This window comes from Myotis brandtii, unplaced genomic scaffold, assembly GCF_000412655.1.
Source record: "Myotis brandtii unplaced genomic scaffold, ASM41265v1 scaffold619, whole genome shotgun sequence".
Taxonomy (NCBI): domain Eukaryota; kingdom Metazoa; phylum Chordata; class Mammalia; order Chiroptera; family Vespertilionidae; genus Myotis; species Myotis brandtii.
In genome coordinates this window covers 246,456-266,082 of record NW_005370361.1, presented here as the reverse complement: position 1 = coordinate 266,082, position 19,627 = coordinate 246,456, and the positions used below count along the sequence as shown (strand labels likewise).

The 19,627-nt window shown below is 49.2% G+C and overlaps 2 protein-coding genes across 4 annotated transcripts in view; both read right to left on the bottom strand.

Moving 5' to 3' along the window:
* LOC106723655 (T-cell-interacting, activating receptor on myeloid cells protein 1-like) overlaps positions 1-7,066 on the bottom strand; it is a 26,615-nt gene extending 19,549 nt beyond the window's left edge. The window contains exons 1-2 of the mRNA XM_014528111.1: positions 6,947-7,066; positions 168-200 (exon numbers count right to left, since the gene is read on the bottom strand). Of these exons, the coding sequence (XP_014383597.1) occupies positions 168-200; positions 6,947-6,980 (67 nt within the window). The 5' untranslated portion in view covers positions 6,981-7,066. The remainder of the gene's footprint in view (positions 1-167; positions 201-6,946) is intronic.
* Positions 7,067-10,247: 3,181 nt separating this feature from the next.
* The window catches only part of LOC102252064 (T-cell-interacting, activating receptor on myeloid cells protein 1-like), an 18,254-nt gene continuing 8,874 nt past the window's right edge, over positions 10,248-19,627 (bottom strand). For 2 of the 3 annotated variants that reach the window (XM_014528107.1, XM_005879963.2), the window contains 7 exons: positions 15,338-15,448; positions 14,099-14,137; positions 13,611-13,694; positions 13,478-13,505; positions 13,026-13,063; positions 12,559-12,596; positions 10,248-10,813 (listed from right to left, as the gene is read on the bottom strand). In XM_014528107.1, the coding sequence (XP_014383593.1) occupies positions 10,670-10,813; positions 12,559-12,596; positions 13,026-13,063; positions 13,478-13,505; positions 13,611-13,694; positions 14,099-14,137; positions 15,338-15,448 (482 nt within the window). In that variant the 3' untranslated portion in view covers positions 10,248-10,669. The remainder of the gene's footprint in view (positions 10,814-12,558; positions 12,597-13,025; positions 13,064-13,477; positions 13,506-13,610; positions 13,695-14,098; positions 14,138-15,337; positions 15,449-19,627) is intronic. The other variant, XM_014528108.1, reaches the window with a different exon arrangement.

The following is a 19,627-nucleotide window of genomic DNA, read 5'->3' as shown; positions in this document are numbered from 1 at the left end:
AAGCACCGAGCTGGGCCGGGCACGGATGGAGGGCCTGGGAAGTGACCCTGGAAGGAAGCCGAGTCCAGGCTGGACTTGGTTTACTCACCTGCTCTTCTGAAGAAAGAGAAGGGGTGAGGGGAATTTGGAGTGAAGGAGAAGAGAGGCTTTCCTTTAGAAACACTCACCGTCTCTTCTTAGGTCTTGGCCAGCACACAGCCCTGCAAAGGAATCGTCCATGAGACAGAAGCACCTGCATTGAGCCCTCGTCATCTTCTGGTGAGCCTGCATCTTTTTAAAAAAATATATTTTAAATATATAAGCCGGGGTGCTTGTAATTTTTAAGAGAGTTTATGGAAGATTATGTACTTCATACCAGGGGGGACACAAGACGTCACTGTGAGCAGCTGTAAGGCAAGGACTCGGTGCTGTTCACCACATTATCCCCTGTGTTTCACAGCTCCTGGCACATAGTAGGGCCCAACAAATGCACATGGACTGCTGATGAGATGCCGAGGTTTAAAGACGTTATAGATCTTTTACAAGGGTGTGAAAAGATGCCGGCATGGCTCAATGGTAGAGCATCAACCTGTGAACCAAGAGGTCACAGTTCGATTCCCGGTCAGGACACATGCTCAGGTTGCAGGCTGGATCCTCATTGGGGGTGTGCAGGAGGCAGCCAATCAATGATTCACCATTGATGTTTCTATCTCTACCTCTCCCTTCCTCTCTGAAATAAATAAAAATATATTTTAAAAAGTGAATAAAAGAGAACAGAATCTTACCTTCTGTGACAGCAAGGAGGGACCTGGAGAATATTATGCTAAGAGAAATAAGCCAGTCAGAGAAAGACAAATACCATATGATTTCACGTATATGTGGAATCTAATAACCAAAAGAAACGAATGAACAAAATAGAAACAGGCTCATAGATACAGAGGACAGACTGACAGCTGTCAGAAGGGAGGGGGATAAAAAAGGTGAAAGGGTTAAGGAAAAACAAAAAAGCACACCTCATAGACAAGCAATAGTGTGGTGATTACCAGAGGGAAGGGGGTGGGAGGCAGCAGGACAAGGTAGAGGGAGGATGAATGATGAAAGAAGGAGTAAACTCACAATACTATATACAGATGATGTGTTGTAGAATTGTATCCCTGAACCCTATATAGTTTTGTCAACCAACGCCAATCCCATTAAATTCAATTTTTTTAAAAAAGGAAATCACAGCAGGCAGACCAGACAGCAAAAGCATTGCATCAGAATTGCTTGGTAATAAGACTCAGGCACCAAACTTTCAAAATCCCCCAGATGATGCAGATACTGAGCTGCGATGGAGAACCACTGTTTTAACTGAACCCAGAAAAATGTTTATTAAGACTAGAACATTGACACTGATATTCACAGTCAGTCGGCTTAGAAAGAAACTTCCTAATGAAAGTGATTATGGACATCTCTGACCAGCCACAGCCTTCCTGCTCAGAGTGGTTGGCACAGGTTTTCCTGATGCTAAAATACCTTTAAAATTAATATCAAGCCTGTTTAGGAACATTGTTATAAGAAAGATTGATTTAAGTCAACGGGTGTTGGTTAGGCCTGTGTTTCTAAGAGATTTCCTCTTTTTACCCTGTGGGGGCCAAACAGTTTTGTGTCTTAGTAGAGAAAAGGGGGAAGTTGCCAGGCCTTCGTGCTAAAATTGCATGGGTCAATTTTAGCATGAGCAGTGGTTAGAGCTTCGGCCCAGGCACTGAAGGGTCGCTGGTGCAATTTTCAGTCAAGGGCACATACCTCGGTTGAAGGTTCAATCCCCAGTGTTGGTCAGGACATGTGTGGGAGGCAACCAGTCAATGTTTCTCTTCGGTTGAAGGTTCAATCCCCAGTGTTGGTCAGGACATGCGTGGGAGGCAGCCAGTCAATGTTTCTCTTTCTTCCTTCCCTCCCTCCCTTCCACTCTCTAAAAACCAATGGGAAAAATACCCTTGGGTGAGGATTAAATATATATACTAGAGGCCAGGTGCACAGGATTCGTGCACTGGTGTTGGGGAGGTGTGGCCTGCAGGGATCGCCCGCTGTGGGAGCACAGCTCATCCCAGTCAGCCCAGCGGCTGTGGACCTGCCATCTGAGCGGCTGGTCCCTGGTCCAGCATCTTCCGTGGAGCTGGAGCACTCACCTCTCCAGGGGACCCAATCAGGGCCAGGCCCAGGGACAACAACACTGAGAGGCGGCAGAGTAGGCCTCAGTCCCGCAGCAGTCACGAACCCACCTCCCAGCGTCCGGGGTCAGCTCTGTGAGCCCGGCTGCAGCGCTCCTGTGCGGCCTGCGGGCATCTGGAGGAGGCGGCAGGGAGTGAGGAGGTGACAATTGCAGCCCGGGTTCCTTCCTGTCAGCCCTGGGGTTTTGCAATGGGAGCAACTGCTCATCCCGGTCAGCCAAGCGGTGCTCCCACTGTGGTAGCACACTGACCACCAAGGCAGCAGCTCCTCTGCATTGAGCATCTGCCCCCTGGTGGTCAGTGCACGTCATAGTGACTGGTCAACTGGTCATTCTGGTCATTCTGCCGTTCAGTCACTGGGCTTTTATTATATAGGATATATATATCCCTGAAACATATATATATTAATGTTTCTCTCTCAAGTTGATATTTCGCCCTCTCCTTTTCCCTTTCTCTCTCTCAGCCCTAGCTGGTTTGGCTCAGTGGATAGAGCATCAGCCTGCGAACTGAAGGGTCCCGGGTTCAATTCTAGCCAAGGGTACATACCCAGGTTGCGAGCTTGATCCCCCATGGAGGGTGTGAGGAGGCAGGTGATCAATGATTCTCTCTCATCATTGATGTTTCTATCTCTCTCTTCCTCTCCCTTCATCTCTAAAATCAATAAAGAAATATTTTTAAAAATAAAAATTAATAAAAACATATTTGAAAACATTATGCACATGAAATTAGCTAGACATAAAAAGACAAATATTGTATGATTACACTTATACAAAGTACTTAGGACAGGCAAATTCATAGAGACAAAAAGTAGAACAGAGGTTACCAGAGGTTGGGAAGAAAGAGAAAATGGGTTCTTGGATAATGGGTACAGAGTTGATGTTTGATACGATGAGAGTTTTGGGTGATGATGGTTATACAACATTCTGAATGTATTTATACATTTAAAATTTTATTTATTGATTGGTTTTTGACAGAGGGAGGAAAGTAGAGAGGAAAACATCTATCTGTTCTTCTACTTATTTATGCATTCATTGGTTGATTCTTTTTAAAAAATATATTGTTACTGATTTCAGAGAGAAGAAAGGAGAGGGAGAGAGAAACATCAATGATGACAGAGAGTCATTGATAGGCCACCTCCTGCATGCCCCCACACTGGGCATTGAGCCTATAATACGGGCACATGCCCTGACCAGGAATCGAATCCTGACCTCGTGGTTCATGGGTCAACACTCAACCACTGAGCGACACCAACCAGGCCCTTGGTCCATTCTTGTATGTGCCCTGACCAGGAATCAAACCCACTAACTTTGTGTTTCGGGACAACAACCAACCAATGAATGCATAAGTAAGTGGAACAACAGGTTGATGTTTCTCTCTCTCTCTTCTCTCTCAAAATCAATTGTAAAAATACCTGAATGTATTTAATGCCATTGAACTATACACACACAAATAGTTAAAAGGATCAATATTATTTACATATATCTGACCACAGTTAAAAAAAAAGGAGCATAATACAAGTGTTTAAGGTATTGAAAGACATTTCTTTTTTACCGTCAGTGAATCCACAGAGAATGGGAGAAGGTAGAGATGAGAGACACCTGTGAGCACCGGAACTCACTAGAAGCTGCACTCGGGAGGCAGCATGACCCCGACTCTGGCGCGAGAGCCTGGTCTCTGAGCGTCAAAGCCCTGGGAGCCTGGGCCTTTGTCCTTTTGCCCTGCCTTGCAAAGAGGAGATGGAGCCCATGGCACTGATCTCTCCTTTCTAAGGGATCATGCTGGGCGAGCAGGGAGGTGCTACTTCTGCTCTCTGCATAGCAGGTCAGAGACCAGCGGTAAAGACCAGCTTCCTGTCGTGACAGAAAGCAAAGTGGATGGCAAGAACTCAGACTTCCTGCAAGAGAGCTCAAGTCTCGGGGACTCGGAGAGCCTGTAGGCTGAATGAGCTGCCCAGAGAGAGTGGCAGTCCCATCTGACTCTCAGTGAAGGAAAATAAATTCTGGGCATTATGGAACAACTCAGGAGGGAATTGTGGCTATGACTCTCTCAAGTCAGAGCCTGTAGGCTGAATGAGCTGCCCAGAGAGAGTGGCAATCCCATCTGACTCTCAATGAAGGAAAATAAATTCTGGGCGTCATGGAACAACTCATGAGGGAATTGTGGTTATGACTCAAGTCAAGATGTGCTCTCTCTTGACCCATGGAACATTCTGGAGCTTTTGCAGTGCTGGCCCCTTCTCCAGCAACCTCCTCCTGTCCTCCTCAAGACCCCCAGGGCCCAAGCACCTTAAGCTACCCTGTCCGTGGTCTCCTGTGCCCTGTTAATCCGAAGGAGGTTGACCGCTTTGTTGAGCTTGATAGATAGTGGTCAGTCATGTGACGTTTATCCAACACTCCCAGGCCCCAGAACATCTCATGTGATCTCACTTCTTTCTTCAGGACGTACCCAAGTAACAGCCAGGAACCTGCTCAGAGGCCTCATTGCTTGGAGGGAGCAACAGGAAGTCTATTAAGAGACTCACTATCTCTCAACGACAAAATGAGGAGAAAAGTGAACCTTCTCATTGAAGGGAGGAAGCTAATGAAGAGCCAAAAGTTGGAAAAGACCCAGGTGCCCATCAACAAATGGATGGATAAACAAAACATGGTCTATACATAAATGGAATGTATAGACACAAAATGGAATATTACTCAGCCATGAAAAAGAACGAAATTTTTCATCCGGGGAAGATTTCTGGAAGGAATTGCTAGTGAAATCAGCTCCTGACCAAGTAAACATTAAAAATACCATTTCTCGAGCATGGGCTATGCGCCTCAGTATGTGTCACGCATGCTGGAGCCTCACTGTGAAGCTGACCCTGAAAGATGAGGAAACGCTTCAATATTGACATGTTTCCCAAGGCCCCCAGGTGTGTGTGCAGGGGCTGAGTCTCCAGGCACGTGCTTCGGTCACTACCTCCCCACCAGACAAGCCTCTGATGTAGGGGATGCTCTGGAGCAGCCCACGGGCTTGGGATCTGAAAATTGTGGCAGCGGGAGAAAGCCAAGTGCAAAGGACCACGCCAGGGCAAGTTCTCCTCTCCTGATTTTTTTAAAAATTGATTTCAGAGAGGAAGGGAGAGGGAGAAAGAGAGAGAAATCAATGATGAGAGAGAACCATTGATTGGCCGCCTCCTGCACGCCCCCTCGCCTGCTGCACGCCCTCTACTGGGGATCAAGCCCGCAACCCAGGCATGTGCCCTTGACCGGAATCGAACCCACGACCCTTCAGTCCTCAGGCTGATGCCCTATCCACTGAGCCAAACCAGCCAGGGCCTCTCCTGATTTTTGTGGCTACCAAGCTCTGTTGGTTTCTGAAAATACTCATTTGAGTTACATCCTAGCTCCATAGCCGGGGGCATTATGGCCTTTCTCATCTTTCCCTCCTCAGGCTTTTCCAACCCCAAGTCCTGGCAGACACTCCCAGGATGCGTCTATACCAAGGACCCTTGTGCCTGTGTTTCTTTTAAGGTAACACCGTGACTGGGAGGAAAGGTTTGGGGAGCGAGGCAGTTCTTTCTGGGTGGAAATTCCACTTCCCTGCATCCCGTGTGTGCGTGCCGATTCAGTTTGCAAACTCCCACTGGATGCTCCACCTGTGGGAGTGGACCTAGTTCCCTCTTGCGGGTTTTTGTGTTGTTGTCGGGTCACAGCGGTGTTTCCCAAATGTGGAGCTCAGCCGTCGCTGTCGTGTGCTGCTTCCAGGGGAAGGGAGGAGGCTGAGAGCACGCTCGATTTGATCAAATGTCACATGGCTGACCACTGACCAGTGCCTTTCATTTTATCAACAGGAAAGTCTGTTCAGAGCTGGCCTCCGATGCCTCTCCTTCATGACTAACTGCCTTTATACCAAAGAAATAGCAGGTTTCAGGCTCAGAGGCTTGACAAGCAACAGGGTATAGTTGAAATATTGTTGCCTTGGCCAGTATTTCTCAATGGTTGGAACCTCCGCCTACACACCGAAGGGTCGAGGGTTCAATTCCCAGTCAAGGGCACGTACCTGGGATGCAGGTTTGATTCCCCAGCCCCTGCCGTGGGGCACATGAAGGAGGCAGCCAGTCTGTGTGTTTCTCTCACATCAATGTTCCTCTCAGTCTCTTTCTCTCCCTCCCTCCTTTCCATTCTAAAAATCAATGGGAACAATATCCTTGGATGAGATTAACAAAAAATATGTATTGTAACATTGTTTCCTTCTCATTGTATTGACTTCATAGTTACCTTCTATTTGATACCAGGTTTTTATTCGTGCTATTGATATAAAGTTTCTATCTTAAACACTTTTATTTAAGCAACATATGAGTCGATAAGAAAACCATGAGGCATTCAGCAAAAATCATAAAGTTGGAGCAAGACTCATTTCAATTTGGAAAACACAGGTTTAGAGGTAGTGTGTGTGCCTTAGCAAGATTTTTTTTAAAATATATGTTTATTGATTTCAGAGAGGAAGAGAGAGGGAGAGAGAAACATCAATGATGAGAGAGAATCATGGATCGGCTGTCTCCTGCACGCCCCCCACTGGGGATCGAGCCCGCCACCCGGGCATGTGCCCTTGACTGGAATCTAACCTGGGACCCTTCAGTCTGCAGGCCAACGCTCTATCCATTGAGCCAAATGGGCTAGGGTTTGGCAAGAATTTTAATACATCACATGCACTCAGTAAACCACAGTTGATGTTATCATTTCTCTCTCCACCCCCGATCCCTGCCCCGCTAGACTTACTGAGACAGAGGAGGGGAAGCAGTTTATGGATCATAGTGTCACGTCAGCCTGTCCTGGAGTCCTGCACCAGCGCCGTCCACAGAAGCGCGAAAAGCTGGGGTGGTCACAGTTCCCCCCTCATGGCGGAGTGTGGGCAGTTATGACTTTTCTCTGACTTCTCACTTCCCTCCTCCACAGCCAGTTTCTGGAAGCGTGTTGTGCCATCGATTGCAACATGTTCCTCCCAACTGACCCTCAAGAAGAACTTCCTCTGTCTCCGTCCGACTTCAGGCACCAAGCAGGCAACCCCCCAGATGCCTAAGACTGGAGCCTGCAGAGTTCTATGGAGGCGATGAAGGTACTTTGCTCAAAAATAGTGGGAGTCCTGGGCAAACGTTCAGGTTGCTAGACATTGTGCACAGGCTCAGAACTGAGGGCTTGGGCCAGATAGTCCTCCCCAACTGGCAGGCAGGTTCAGTGGCTACAGAAGACTCTGAGAACCCCTGGCAATGCAGTGAGTCTACGGGTAGTGCAGGAAAAGGGTACACACAACAGCGACATAGACAGCATAAGCGGGGGAGAGCCCTGGCCGGGGTGTGGCTCAGTTGGGCATCATCCCGTGCACTGAAAGTTTGCTGGTTCAAATCCCGGTCAGGGCACATGCCCGGGTTCTGGGCTTGATCCCCACTAGGGGGCGCGCAGGAGGCAGCTGATTGATGTTTCACTCTCACATCAGTGTTTCTCCCTCTACCTCTCCCTTCCTCTCTCTCTCTTAAAATCAGTGAAAGGGGAGGGGTTGATTGATGATGGACGGAGACTTGACCTGGGGTGGTAAACACACAATACAACATATGGACGATGTGTTGCAGAATTGTATACTGAAGCCTTTATAATTTTATTTACCAATGTCACCCCAATAAACCCAGTAAAAAATAAAATGAGGATCAGCATCCCAGGCAAAAGGATCCCCAAAGAGCAGGAATGAGGCCCAATTTTCTCCCCATTCCGAGGACTTTACAGATGGGCCTTCTCTCGAGCAGAAACCATGACCTTGTTCACAAAAACTCCTCAGAACCAGAGCCCAGAGTGAATCCTAGGCTGGGTTTCTCACTCTGACAGGCACGTTGGCATATGCTTGCTACATGCCCAGCCCCAGCAGGTAGAGCCCTCTGGGGTGTCCCCAGGACCCAGTGCAAAGCATCACTTTCATGATTGCCAATAAACAATGCTGACAAGCTGGCGCAGACCTCCCCAGAGCTCCTGGGACCTGCGGCTATGAAGCAGTGCTGATCACCGGCGTGCTTGGCTTCATGGACAGGCGCCCACGTCACAGGCATGTTGTTACACCAGCAGGATGGCTCGGGCCAGTTCCTGCTCACATCCGGCCTCACAGCACAGTCCTCCCAGACCCTCTGCGCGTGGGGACTGCACCACATTCTTCGGGGTTCGCACTGATTTTGTGAGACCACACTTGGCACTTAAAATCGTCTTTGAGCCCTAGCCTGTTTGTCTCAGTGGATAGAGTGTCAGCTACAGACCGAAGGGTCCCAGGTTCAGTTCTGGTCAAGGGCATGCACCTTGGTTGCAGGCTCCTCCCCAGCCCGGGCCCTGGTCGGGGCTCATGTGGGAGGCAACCAATCGATGTTTCTCTCACATCCATATTTCTGTCTTTCCCTCTCTCTTCCACTCTCTCTGAAAATCAATAGAAAAATAATAATAATAAATAAAATCATCTTTGAGCCTGGCTGGTGTGGCTCAATGGTTGAGTGTCGACCCATGAACCAGGAGATCACAGTTCCATTCCTGGTCAGGGCACATGCCCAGGTTGCAGGCTTGATCCCCAGTAGGGGGCGTGCAGGAGGCAGCCAATCAACAACTCTCAACATTGATGTTACTATCCCTCTCCTTTCCTCTCTCTGAAATCAATTTTTTAAAAGCATTTTAAAAAAATAAAATCATCTTTGACTCCTGGGAAATGAATGTGTGTGACTCACAGGCTCTCAGACAGTGGCTCCCACCGAAATGAAATGACCAGGAGGTGTGAAATCACAAGCACTTCTTTTCTTTTCCTCTCCGTCAGCTTACCGCACCTTCTCACTGCTTTTTGTCTCTAGATCAGAAAGTATTGGTGCCTCCACCGGTTAGAAGAGTAAATCCCAGTTTACCTTCATTTTGAACGATTTCCAGCTTCACCACTCTCAGACAGTGGCTCCCACCGAAATGAAATGACCAGAAGGTGTGACATTTTTTCTTTTCCTCTCCGTCAGCTTACCACACCTTCTCACTGCTTTTTGTCTCTAGATCAGAAAATATTGGTTCCTCCACCACTTAGAAGAGTAAATCCCAGTTTACCTGCATTTTGAACGATTTCCAGCTTCACCGTACAGGTGACTTGGTGTGCTTCCGGCCCATTGTGTTTGGTAGAATTCCTTTGGGCTCATTGACTGGAGATAGGTATACTGAGGCCCAGCAAGGCAGGGTCCCTTGCTCAAAGACAGAAGTGGGAGAGAGGTGCAAGAAGTGGAACCCAGCTCGGTCTCAAAAGCCCGTTCACTTCCTGTTCCACGAAGTCATCTGAAGCTGATTCTCACCTCCTGGTGGTGAAGTGTTTCCTTGTCTCGGCACCGTGGAAGCTGCACAGAGGGTCTGAGTGAGCACATTCGTTCTCTGTTGCCGTGTTACCATATTACCACAAACGTAGTGGCGTAAGCAACACACCCATATTCTCTCCTCGGCACCGTGCTGTGAAAGCTGCACGGAGGGTCTGAGTGAGCACATTCGTTCTCTGTTGCCGTGTTACCATATTACCACAAACGTAGTGGCGTAAGCAGCACACCCATTATTCTCTCCTCGGCCCGAGGGCCAGGGAAACAGGCACAATCTATCAGGATCCTCGGGCTGCAGTCACCGTGTCACCCAGGGCTGGGGTCTAATCTGAAGGCCGGACTGGAGACGGATCCGCTTCTGAGCCGCAGGGCAGTTCCAACACGTGCCACCTGGAGTTGGCACAGCCCGAGCAGGTTGGGGGCGCAGCGCCCACAAGTCTGCCCCGCACTGCAGACACCAGCTGCAGGCTCAGGTGTTCCCCCGCCACCTGCACTTCTGACCAACAGCCAGACATGGTGGCGGTTCCCACTACTACCTCCGCTCAGATTCAATAATTTCCTAGAGCCACTGGAAGAATTCAAGGAAGTGCTATACTTAGGGTTACAATTTTATTATATAAAGAATACAAATCAGTACCAGCTCAGTGAAGAGAGACACACACAGGGTGAGTGTGGTCTTGGAAGGTTCCAGAAGCGAAACGTGCTATATCCTCAGGGTGTATCCACACTCCAAGCACATGATGGTGTGTCACCGACCCAGAAGCTTTCCAGTCTCCGTGTCCAGCATCTTCGCTGGGATGTCATCACACAGCCGTGGTTGATTGGATTGTTGCCCATCAACTGAGTCCATCCCCAGCCTCCCTCTTCCCCAGAGGACCGGCTGATAGCACCTGGCTCCGGTCCCCACCTTCTCATCACGTGGTTGACCTTCCCGGCAGTGACCAGAACCCCCGTCCTGAGTCCCCTTTCAGCATATCACTCTATGTCAGTGATATCTCTCACTTAAAAAAAAATAAACATTACTTTCTTAGAAGGAGGAAACAAGCCTGAAGTGGAGATTGGCCTAGTCCCCCAAGGGCCCTCTGCCCCATGGTCCACCCCTTGTTCGAGGTTCTTCCTGGTGCCAGGTCTCCTCCTGCTACATCTTGAGGGCCGAGTACACGCAGGTTTCCGGGGACTGTGGCACCTGGCTGGAGGGGCCCTTGCTCAGGGCTCTGGTGTTCAGCTCAGCATACGTCACTCCCTGAGGTTCTTCAGCTCTTGACACCTGAGATCCTTCATCCTGAAGGGAAGTGAGAAGAGGATCGAGTCTCCCAGGGAGGGGTATTTCATGGTGAGGACTGGGCAGTCATGGTAACAGTGTGGCAGACAGCTTTCCAGGGCCCCTCCCCAGAGCCTCCTACTCCTCAAGCCTTTGTGAGGTCCCCTCCCCTCTTTTTTTTTCTCTCTTCAATCCTCACCCCAGGACAGCTTTCCAGGGCCCCTCCCCAGAGCCTCCTACTCAAACCTTTGTGAGGTCCCCTCCCCTCTTTTTTTTTTCTCTTCAATCCTCACCCCAGGATGCTTTATTGATTTTTAGAGAGAGAGGAAGGGAGAGAGAAAAACATGAATGTGAGAGAAACATTGATCCAGTTGCCTCCCGTATGCACCCCAACCAGGGATCAAACCTGCAACCTAGGTATGTACCCTGACCAGGAATCGAACCCTGAGCCCTTTGGTGTACTAGATGATGCTCCAACCAACTAAGCCATCGGCCCAGGCAGGTCCCCTTCCCTTCTTGAGAGTTAACGGGACCTAGTGTCTTACATTTATTACAGGAACACAGCAAAAACAAAAATATGCCCAAAGGACTGGATATTGTCAAAGATGAGCAGACGAAGGACTGTGCCTTCTCTCATGCCCACTGTCCACAGCTTCTCTACTGTCCCCGGCCGTCCCAGGCTCGCTCACGCTGATGAAGCCAGCTGCCATGTGAGGAGCTGCCCTACGCAGAGGCCCCCACGGCCAGCGTGGTCTCCAGCCAACAGCCAGCAAGGAAGTGAATCCTGGCAACAACCACCTGGGTGAGTGTGGAAGCACAGCCTCTCCTAGCGAAGCCCCCATTCAGCCCTGGCCGCACGCTCCTCACAGCTCTGCGACCCAGAGGGAGACCCAGCTCAGCCGTGCCAGGTCCTCGCCACAGGTAGGTGGATCGATGCTGCTTTACGCTGGTATGTTTAGGGATGACTTGTTACGCAGCAATAGATAATTTATACTAACAGTTACCAAAATGAGTGCTAGTAGGAAACCCTCAGGATGGGTAAATCCATAGGGACAGAGAGCAGGTTAGTTACTGCCAGGGGCTGGAGAGGGGGGGGGGAAGGAATGGGGCGTGACTGCTCCGAGGGCGTGGGGGTTCCTTTGGGGGAAATGTCTGGAACTAGATGATGGTGATGTGGCCCAACATTGTGAACTTAGCAAATGTCGCTGAATCGTACATGTTAACAGCAGTGAACTTTCTGTTATGTGCATTTTGACAGTTTTTTAAAAATTGAATTATAAAAGGAAAAAGTAAGGGTTACTTTTAATATTGCTACTGATGACCGATGCAGGGTCTGCTCCGTGGAGTACAGTGTGGCACGTGCTTTACAGAGGGATCTTACGATATTTTCATCAAGGGGTGGGATTAGCCCTGGCTGGTTTGGCTCAGTGAGTAGAGCATCAGCCCGCAGACTGAAGGGTCCTGAGTTCAATTGCAGCCAAGGGCACGGACCCCGGTTTCAGGTTCACCCCGCACTGTGAGCTCATTAAACCACCCCGTTAATCCTCTGAGGAAGTGCACCCCACTGAGGGAGTGGGAAGTGTCCTCACAAAGGCATCATGGGATGAGGGTCCCACGGCCAGAGTCGCATAGTGAGTTCAGACTGGGTTCTCCTGAAATGTAGAGGAAGGGCTGGGGCAGATGAAAGCAAAGGCCCAGGCCATTGACAAAACTAACAGGGGGCGATGGAGAGCCTGGGCTGAGCGAGGGGCTGACGGGAAACTCACCAGGGCAGGAGAGCAGCTCTGCGTAGCTGGAGATGCATCTGGAAGGGAGAAGATTCTACCATTTGTTCACTCCCAGCTCCAGAGGTCATGTCTACACACACACACACACGCACACGCACACAGCTACACATGTATGCTCACATAATGCACACGTGTGCGCACACTAACGTATGCAATACACACTCGCATGTATATGCACACAAACATCCAACCTACTCATATGCACATGTGCACAAACAACATACAAACCACACAGATATACACATGCATACTCAGTGCACACATTGTACTCGTTCTGAACGTGTACATGTATGTGTTCACATGAATATGTGCCCGGTTACATGTGCAGACATGCACACAGCACCTATGTGTGCACACACCACATGCCTGCATCCCATACTCATATAAACATTTACAAACAGAACACATGGACCACCACCACCATTTTTCTTTCCCGGGTTGATTACCTGTCACCACTTCTTCAGCTTTCTTAGAAGAATGGGAGCTGAGAGAGAGAAACAGTGAAGTATTGGAGATCAAGGAAGTTGGGGGGGAGAAATCAAGATCCTGTGTGGGAGGAGGTGAGATGCAAAGAAAGTCACCCAAGTCTCCCCACCTCCTCCCAGCTCAGACGCCCCACCCTCGGGTCTCTAAGTCCTCATATGCTCAGGAAGGTCTTGAGGGCCAAGGAGAAGGAAGTGGTTGGGGACAGCAAGGCCATGAGGAAAGAATCCAAGGAAAGGACATTGCGTGGGAAGTGGAGGAGGATGGTAAGAAGAGAGAACATAGAGATTCGGGGTGGTCGTGGGAGCTGGTCTGAGGCACATAAAAGGTTGATGTAACAAAGAAGAGTAAGTAGCCCAGGGAGCGAGGGAGGACCAGTGAAGAGTTGGCTGGTGGGGTTCTCTGAGTGGCCTACCTTTTGGTCATCTTTTTAAGAGCTGCCCCTGGGGATGAAAAAAGAGAAGGGGAGGAATGAACGCTGTGGTGTTAGCTTTGTCGTGATGTTCCCCCCACTGCCCCCAGAAGACTCAGCCACTGTTCTGACTCACCACAGCAGGTGTACTTGCAGATGAGGAAGGCTGTGAGGAGGAAGAGTAGGGGGACGATGACAATGAGGATGATTTCCGTGGTTCCTGTGAGGGGAGAGCAGGGGGGAGGCCCCGTTGGTTTCCCGAGACCTGTTCCGATGCCTAAGCATGTCTGCCATTGATGGTGTTCCTGGGACATGCTGGAAACTCACTACCCTTCTCTCCTACTCACAAGTATCCCGGGAGAGAGAAAGAATGATGCCCATTTTACAGAGGCACAAGCTGAGGGTCAGAGAGTTGAAAGGTTTCCAAAGGCACCCAACTACCGAGTACCCACAGCTGGGACTCCAACCCCACCCACCTCAAAAGACATTGCATTGAACCACAATCTTCTGGCATCACCAGAATATAGAGAAACACCCACAAGGACGTTCCCAGCAATAGAGCGCTCTCGGGGAGCCTCATCCCGTGTTTGAAGGACTCTATCCCAGGAGGGTCTCTTCTCTTACCTAGTGCTGCTCCCGCTCTCTTAGGAGACTCCGTTTCATCTAGAAGACAGAATTCCAAGTCGCAGAACAACCATCGCACTATACCATTGGTGTGTAATTTTTAAAAGTCTATATCACAGGTGTACCTGTATTGTAAGCGTATTAAAAAAATGCACACAAACGATAACACCAAGGTCAGGGTGGACGTTTCCACCGGAGGGGGGTGAGATCACGGGCATGGTGTGGGGAGGAAAAGGGGACTTCATTTGTGGGAAGAAAGCAACTTGTAGCAAATATGACTAAATGGGGACGAGTGTCATTCTGGGAGGTGGTGCATGACTATCTGTTATCTTATTATTTCTATTCTGTTAGGTAGTATTTTTCAAATTTCCAAAAGGAAACAAATATAGGATATATAGTATATTATATTGTATATAGGATATATGCTATATATTGCAATAATTATAACTGAGATAATCTCTCTGTGTGTATATATAATATATATCATAGCCCTGGCCAGTTAGCTCAGTTGGTTAAAGCACATCCCAATATACCATGGTTGTGGGTTTAATCCCCAGTCAGGTCACATACAAGAATCAACCAGTGAGTGCATGAGTGAAACACAAATCAGTGTTTCACTCTCTCCTTTTCCTCTCTCTCTCTCAAATCAATAAGTAAAAATATAAAAATTTTAACCATATATATATATATGGGGGAGTGCCACACAGCCAGAAGCCAGGTTCATGGCTGGCAAGCGCAGCTGCGGCATTGCGAGCCTCTCCAGCAGCAGGCACAGCGGGACCAGGATGAGTGGGAGCAGCAGTCCGAAATCCCCCAAGGGGTCCCGGATTGCAAGAGGGCGCAGGCCAGGCTGAGGGACCCCACTGGGGCATGAATCCATGCACCGGGGCTCTAATATATATATGTATGACACATGCTGATCGGTAATATTTCTCTGGAGAACCAAGGATAGCACAGCTGGACAGAATTCTCATACATCAGATACAGCTGTGGTTCCAGGATAAATGGAGTATCTCGCCCATTTTCTATAGTGCTTCTGAGGACAAAATAGTAAGAACCCAACCGAGCGTGTTTTGAGTGCCTACTCACATGCCCAACATTTCATCTTCCCCACAGCCACCTTGCTGTTTTGTAATCCTGCTGCAGGGAGCGGTTAGAATAGAGGAAGGGTGGGTTTTGTTTGTTATCGATAAGCAAGCTGAAGCTGGAAGAGGTTACTTGAGCTGCCCCAGGTCACACCTGTGAGTAGCGGAGTGTGGCTGGAGCCACATTCCAGCGTCGCTAGCTCTGTGCTTGTGGCACTCTTCGTTGCTTCATCATCCACAGTTGTGGTGTCCATGCCTTGGGTGCCTTGGAGTTGACAAAATAGAAGAAAACGGGCCTGAGACCCCGGGAGCGCCCCTCCTTCAGTTCGTGCTTCGAAAGGAGTGGCCACAGGGAGCTCACAGTTTCCTCACAACCATCCCACCACACATTTCCTCTGTTCCCCACGCTCCCGCCTCAGGGCCTTCGCTTCTCTATCTCACCAGGCGTAGCTTCCTTCTCAGAACCACCGCCAGGAAGCGGGGTGCTAGTCATCACAACTCCTCCTGCGCACTCAGCCCTCCCCGCCCGCTGCGCTCCGCTTTCTGCAGAGCCAGAGGTGGCATTGAACTTGAGCAAGTTCAGAAGGAATGAATAGCTGGGAAGGCAGATCGAACTTCGGAATGAAGGGAGAGAAACACACGAGGGACCTTGAAGCAGATGGTGCCAAGCAAGGTGACACATATTTCCTGAACAGCCGCTGGTTTGGGGCACACATTTTAAGTAATTAGAGGCTCCAGGGACCGGAGGAGAGTATGTTGTCATCTCCAAAGTCCCTGCCAAGAACACGGGTGTCTCGCTGCAAACTAGACGATGGGTCTACAGAAGGATTTCTCAACTTCTGCACTGACAACATGTGGGGCTGGATGATTCTTTATGGGGAGGGGGTCCTGAGCATCAGCATCTCTGGTCTCTGCCTCCTAGATGCCAGGAGCCTCCCCCTGCCCAGTGTGACCTCCAAAAATGTCGCCAGACATTGCATATGTCACTGGGTTGAGAACCAATGGTCTACGGAAAATGAGGCATGAGGTTAAGGTCAGTTTCCTCTCTTTCCTTCTCTTCCATTGGGATTACTGCCACCCACCTTGCTTAGCCTCCCGCCTGGGCCGATCAGGTGACCCTCACATCTCCACGAGTCCAACATGCTGGTGCGGAAGCAAGTCAGGCTTCTGGCCCCACAACAGCTGCGAAAACTCAGGGCTTATGAAAGGCTCTGGGGAAACCCAAAGGGGAACCCTTGGCCTGTTTCGGTCATGTACCCCTGCACCTGCCCGTCATCTGCCCTCCATGCACACCCCCACCGACATCCTCCTCTTTTCCTCAGTGTGACCCCTGCTGACACGTTTCAGGACTTGCAGCAGCTGGACGGTGTAGGTTGAGCTTGACAACAGTTGCCTCGGCCATTCCAGGTCACCTTTTATTAGTATATCGGCATCTGCATGTCAGAAGCAGCAATAATTATGAGCATCGAGTAAGAAACTCACAAGGTGAGGCCAGGCGTTTGGCTCAGTGGATAGAGCGTCAGCCTGCGGACTGAAAGGTCCCAGGTTCGATTCCGGTCAAGGGCATGTACCTGGGTTGCGGGCACATCCCCAGTAGGAGGTGTGCAGGAGGCAGCTAATCGATGTTTCTCTCTCATCGATGTTTCTAGCTCTCTATCTCTCTCCCTTCCTCTCTGTGAAAAATCAATAAAATATATTTTAAAAAAAAGAAAAAAAAAAAAGAAACTCACAAGGTTCCTCATATGCCAGAATAAGTAGAGGAATGGAAAAAATGATTAATCAGCAGTTGTGGAATAACCAAAAGTATTTAAAAGTTCCTCCTTCTGTGGAGAGGAGAGCCAACTTATTATGTCTTTCTTCTTCCCATTTTGCTGCTTTAATTTCAGAGAGGAAGCGAGAGAGAGAGAGAGAGAAACATCAATGATGAGAGAGAATCATGGATAGGCCGCCTCCTGCATGATCCCACTGAGGATCGAGCCCACAACCCGGGCATGTGCCCTGACCAGGAATCCAACCATGACCTCCCTGGTTCATAAGTTGACGCTCACTGGCTGGGATTCTCTCTCTGTTTTATCCCTTTTGGAAAAGACCATCTCATCTGTGCTTAAAAGCTTGTCACATACGATTGAACTGAGTTAAAGAGACAGACACACACCCCTGGCCTTTGTAGAACCTGGAAGACCTTCAACATCATATAATTTCCCACCGATCTTCCTAATTAATAGTAATGATGAGAACATTTACCATTATAATGAGGGAGACACACGTTCTCTGGCCTACTGTTTTCTGGAAGGTCTCCCATTAGGAATGTATGCCTTGATAAGACTGTTTCAGAATTCAGAGGGAGAAGTTTTGGATGTTCATGATGATAATAACAGCAAATACTCATATGGCATTTGCTATGGAAAGCATTTAGGTAAAATGACTCATCAGATTCTTGCCATGAGTCCATCATTTTGGTGCTACTATCAACCCCATTTAACAGATGAGGAGACTGAGACAGAGACAGGTCAGTAATCTGGGAAAATGGGTTATTCGTTAATGGGCCCCAACTAAAACCCAAATGGTTATTATAATTATTTGCAAAACAAAGCTCCCTTCACACCATTCCCAACCATGGGGCCATTTACCCAGGTGATGGGTGCTCGTTTCTCTCCAAGTGGTTCAGGTTGTTTGAATGTTTTCCCCCCAAATATCTATCCCTGGAAGGAACATTGACTATCTTTCCTATTGACCTAGAAAACAGAACAGGGTAAATGGACCACAGAGCAGGAAAGGTGTCCCGACGACCAGGACTTGCTGCCTCACCTTGGGCTCCATGGCCCCAGCATGGGGTAGAGGGGACAGTTCTCCCTGTTGTCAGTGGTCTCCACACCAGCATTAGTGCCCTGAGTTTCCTCCTATGGCCAGGGGTCTGTGACTCTGTGGCAAACCCTTTGCTGAGCACATGTCCCCCTCGTTAGATGCTCCAGTCCATCAGGCTACCATAACCAAATACCACAGGCTGGGCAACTTACAAACATCAGACATTGTGCAATCACAGTGCTGGAGGTTGGAAGTTAGAGGTCAGGGTGCCAGCATGATAGAGTGAGGGCATTCTTCTGGGAGGCAGACTTTGTTTGTCCTCACATGGCACAATTGGACAGGGAACTCTCTGGGGTCTCTTCTCTAAGGGCACTAATCCCATTCACGAGGGCTCCACCCTCATAACTTGAGCACTTCCCAGAGGCCACACCTCCAAATGCCATCACATTGGGGCACTAGCATTTCAACACATGGATGTGGGGAGACACGGACATTCAGATCACAGCATCAGAGAATAGCACCCTTCTTTCTCTTTGGAACTGCTCGTTCCCCCTGGATGGAGTGGGGGTTTTCTTGCCTCGCCCTCCAGTGAGCACATCCCCACGGTTGAGCCAGGGTCTGAATTGACCAGGACCATTCACGGTCCCTCCCCAGCTTTTTGAATGGGGCCTGGGAAAGAGGGTCCGTCCCCTCTCCAACGATAGAACTTGCGAGCTGCAGAACTCGACTCTTGAAGCCGTGTTCTCTGCCCAACAGAGGAAGCTAGTCCAGACTCAAAGGGTGAGACAGACACAGTAGAAACACACGTGTCAGGAAAAGAATCAGACAGAACGTCAGTCTGTGCTGCTGGTCCCTGAAGCCCACTGGCATCCATGCATTTCCCATAATTCACTGGTTCACTATCTGTGGTTTCCAACCTGGTGTGACATAGCCTCCCAGGGAGCATCTGGCAATGTCTGGAGACATTTTGGTTGTCACAAGTGGCAAGGGAGACATGTAGTGGGTAGGGGTGAGGGATGCTGCTAACCACCCTCTGAAACACAGCATGCGCCCCCCCCCCAAAGAATTATCCAGCTCAATATGTCAACAGTGCCTGTGCCAGTTAATGGGCACTGAAAGATCCCATTAATTCTGTGGACCCATGTATTACCCTCCCCCACCACACTTTTTCTAGGCTACTTCCAAGTAGATTTTTGTCACTTGCAATTAAGTGTCTTTTTTGTTCTTGTTAATCCTCACCTTAGGATATTTTTCCATTGATTTTTAAAGGAAGTGGAAAGGAGGGAGGGAGAGAAACAGAGAAACATCGATGTAAGAGAGAGACATCGATTGGTTGCCTCCCGCACACACCCTGGCCAGGGCCAGGGATTGAGCCTGCAAGTGAGGTACATGCCCTTGACTGGAATCAAACTCAGTACCCTTCCACCTGTGGGTCCACACTCTATCCTCTGAGCCAAACCAGCTAGGGCAAAAATACAACTACTGTATGATTCCACTTATATGGGGTGTCTAAACTAGTCACATTTATAGAGACAGGAAGTAGAATGTGGGTGCCAGGGACTGGGGGAGGGAGAATGGGGAGGAGTTGTTTAATGGGGACAGAGTTTTAGTTTTGATTGGGGGGAGGGGCAACCGGGGG